Genomic DNA, 1,702 nt, shown 5'->3' with positions numbered 1-1,702 from the left:
CCTCCAAGGTCATGTGGCCAGCATGACTGCATGGAACGCCGTTACCTTCCCATTGGAGCTGTACCTATTGATCTACTCACATTATTATTATTATTATTATTATTATTAGGTTTTCCCCTGACATTAAGTCCTGTCATGTCCAACCCTAGGGGTTGGTGCTCATCTCCATTTCTAAGCCAAAGAGCCGGCGTTGTCCATAGACACTTCCAAGGTCATGTGGCTGGCATGACTGCATGGAGTGCAGTTACCTTCCCATTGGAGCAGTACCTATTGATCTACTCACATTATTATTATTATTATTATTAGGTTTTCCCCTGACATTAAGTCCTGTCGTGTCTAACTCTGGGGTTGGTGCTCATCTCCATGTCTAAGCCCAAGAGCCGGCGTTGTCCATAGACACCTCCAAGGTTATGTGGCCAGCATGACTGCATGGAACGCCGTTACCTTCCCACTGGAGCGGTACCTATTGATCTACTCACATTATTATTATTATTAGGTTTTCCCCTGACATTAAGTCCTGTCGTGTCCAACTCTGGGGTTGGTGCTCATCTCCATGTCTAAGCCAAAGAGCCGGCGTTGTCCATAGACACCTCCAAGGTCATGTGGCCAGCATGACTGCATGGAACGCCGTTACCTTCCCATTGGAGCAGTACCTATTGATCTACTCACATTATTATTATTATTATTAGGTTTTCCCCTGACATTAAGTCCTGTCGTGTCCAACTCTGGGGTTGGTGCTCATCTCCATGTCTAAGCCAAAGAGCCGGCGTTGTCCATAGACACCTCCAAGGTCATGTGGCCAGCATGACTGCATGGAGCGCCGTTACCTTCCCACTGGAGCTGTACCTATTGATCTACTCACATTATTATTATTATTATTATTAGGTTTTCCCCTGACATTAAGTCCTGTCGTGTCCAACTCTGGGGTTGGTGCTCATCTCCATGTCTAAGCCAAAGAGCCGGCGTTGTCCATAGACACCTCCAAGGTCATGTGGCCAGCATGACTGCATGGAGCGCCGTTACCTTCCCACTGGAGCGGTACCTATTGATCTACTCACATTATTATTATTATTATTATTATTCCCCAGCGCCGGACCACCAGCCCCAGGAATGCTTTGGCCTGCTGGAGTGCATGCACAACAACCTCCAGACCCAGACCCAAATTGCTCAGGCGCAGCTTTCCCTCCTGGAAGACATGCGGGAGTCCATGAACGTCCTCCTGGCCCGGCAGGAGAGGAAGAGCGCTGACCCCGGGCGCCCGGCGGAGCTCCATCTGAAAGGTTCGGCCTCCTCTCCTGACCCTGGTAGCTAGCGATGGGTGCCTCCACCCGGCTCCAAAGCCAACGCGGATCATCATCCCATCCCCTCTTCCTTACGCCACCCGCCGCAATGTACAGTCTCCCCATATTAGCCTCGTTCCCAAATAAATACAGTTGTGGTAGATTCTGGAGAGGGACCGTTTCCTTTTCTCTCTCCTTTGCAACTGCATGGAACAAGCGATATTCACAAGGGTTCGTGTAATGACACATAGGTAGCTCGGTTGTTAAACTGAAGAACCACGTAGTTGAACAACCAGGAAACAAAGACATGCCACTACAAAAATGTATTTTAAAGATGCATTCATGTAATGGCACATAGGTAGCTCGGTTGTTAAACTGAAGGACCATGTAGTTGAACAACCAGGAAACAAAGACATGCCACT

The 1,702-nt window shown here is 48.6% G+C and overlaps 1 protein-coding gene across 1 annotated transcript in view; it reads left to right on the top strand.

The window, feature by feature from the left end:
- tsacc (TSSK6 activating cochaperone) overlaps window positions 1-1,450 on the top strand; it is a 7,385-nt gene extending 5,935 nt beyond the window's left edge. Inside the window, exon 4 of the mRNA XM_062964955.1 lies at window positions 1,089-1,450. Within this exon, the coding sequence (XP_062821025.1) occupies window positions 1,089-1,312 (224 nt within the window). The 3' untranslated portion in view covers window positions 1,313-1,450. The remainder of the gene's footprint in view (window positions 1-1,088) is intronic.
- Window positions 1,451-1,702: the final 252 nt, after the last annotated feature.

The sequence above is a fragment of the Anolis carolinensis genome, unplaced genomic scaffold, assembly GCF_035594765.1.
Source record: "Anolis carolinensis isolate JA03-04 unplaced genomic scaffold, rAnoCar3.1.pri scaffold_14, whole genome shotgun sequence".
Taxonomy (NCBI): Eukaryota; Metazoa; Chordata; class Lepidosauria; order Squamata; family Dactyloidae; genus Anolis; species Anolis carolinensis.
The sequence above is the reverse complement of the archived record's forward strand: the minus strand, read 5'-3'. Positions and strand labels throughout refer to the sequence as shown.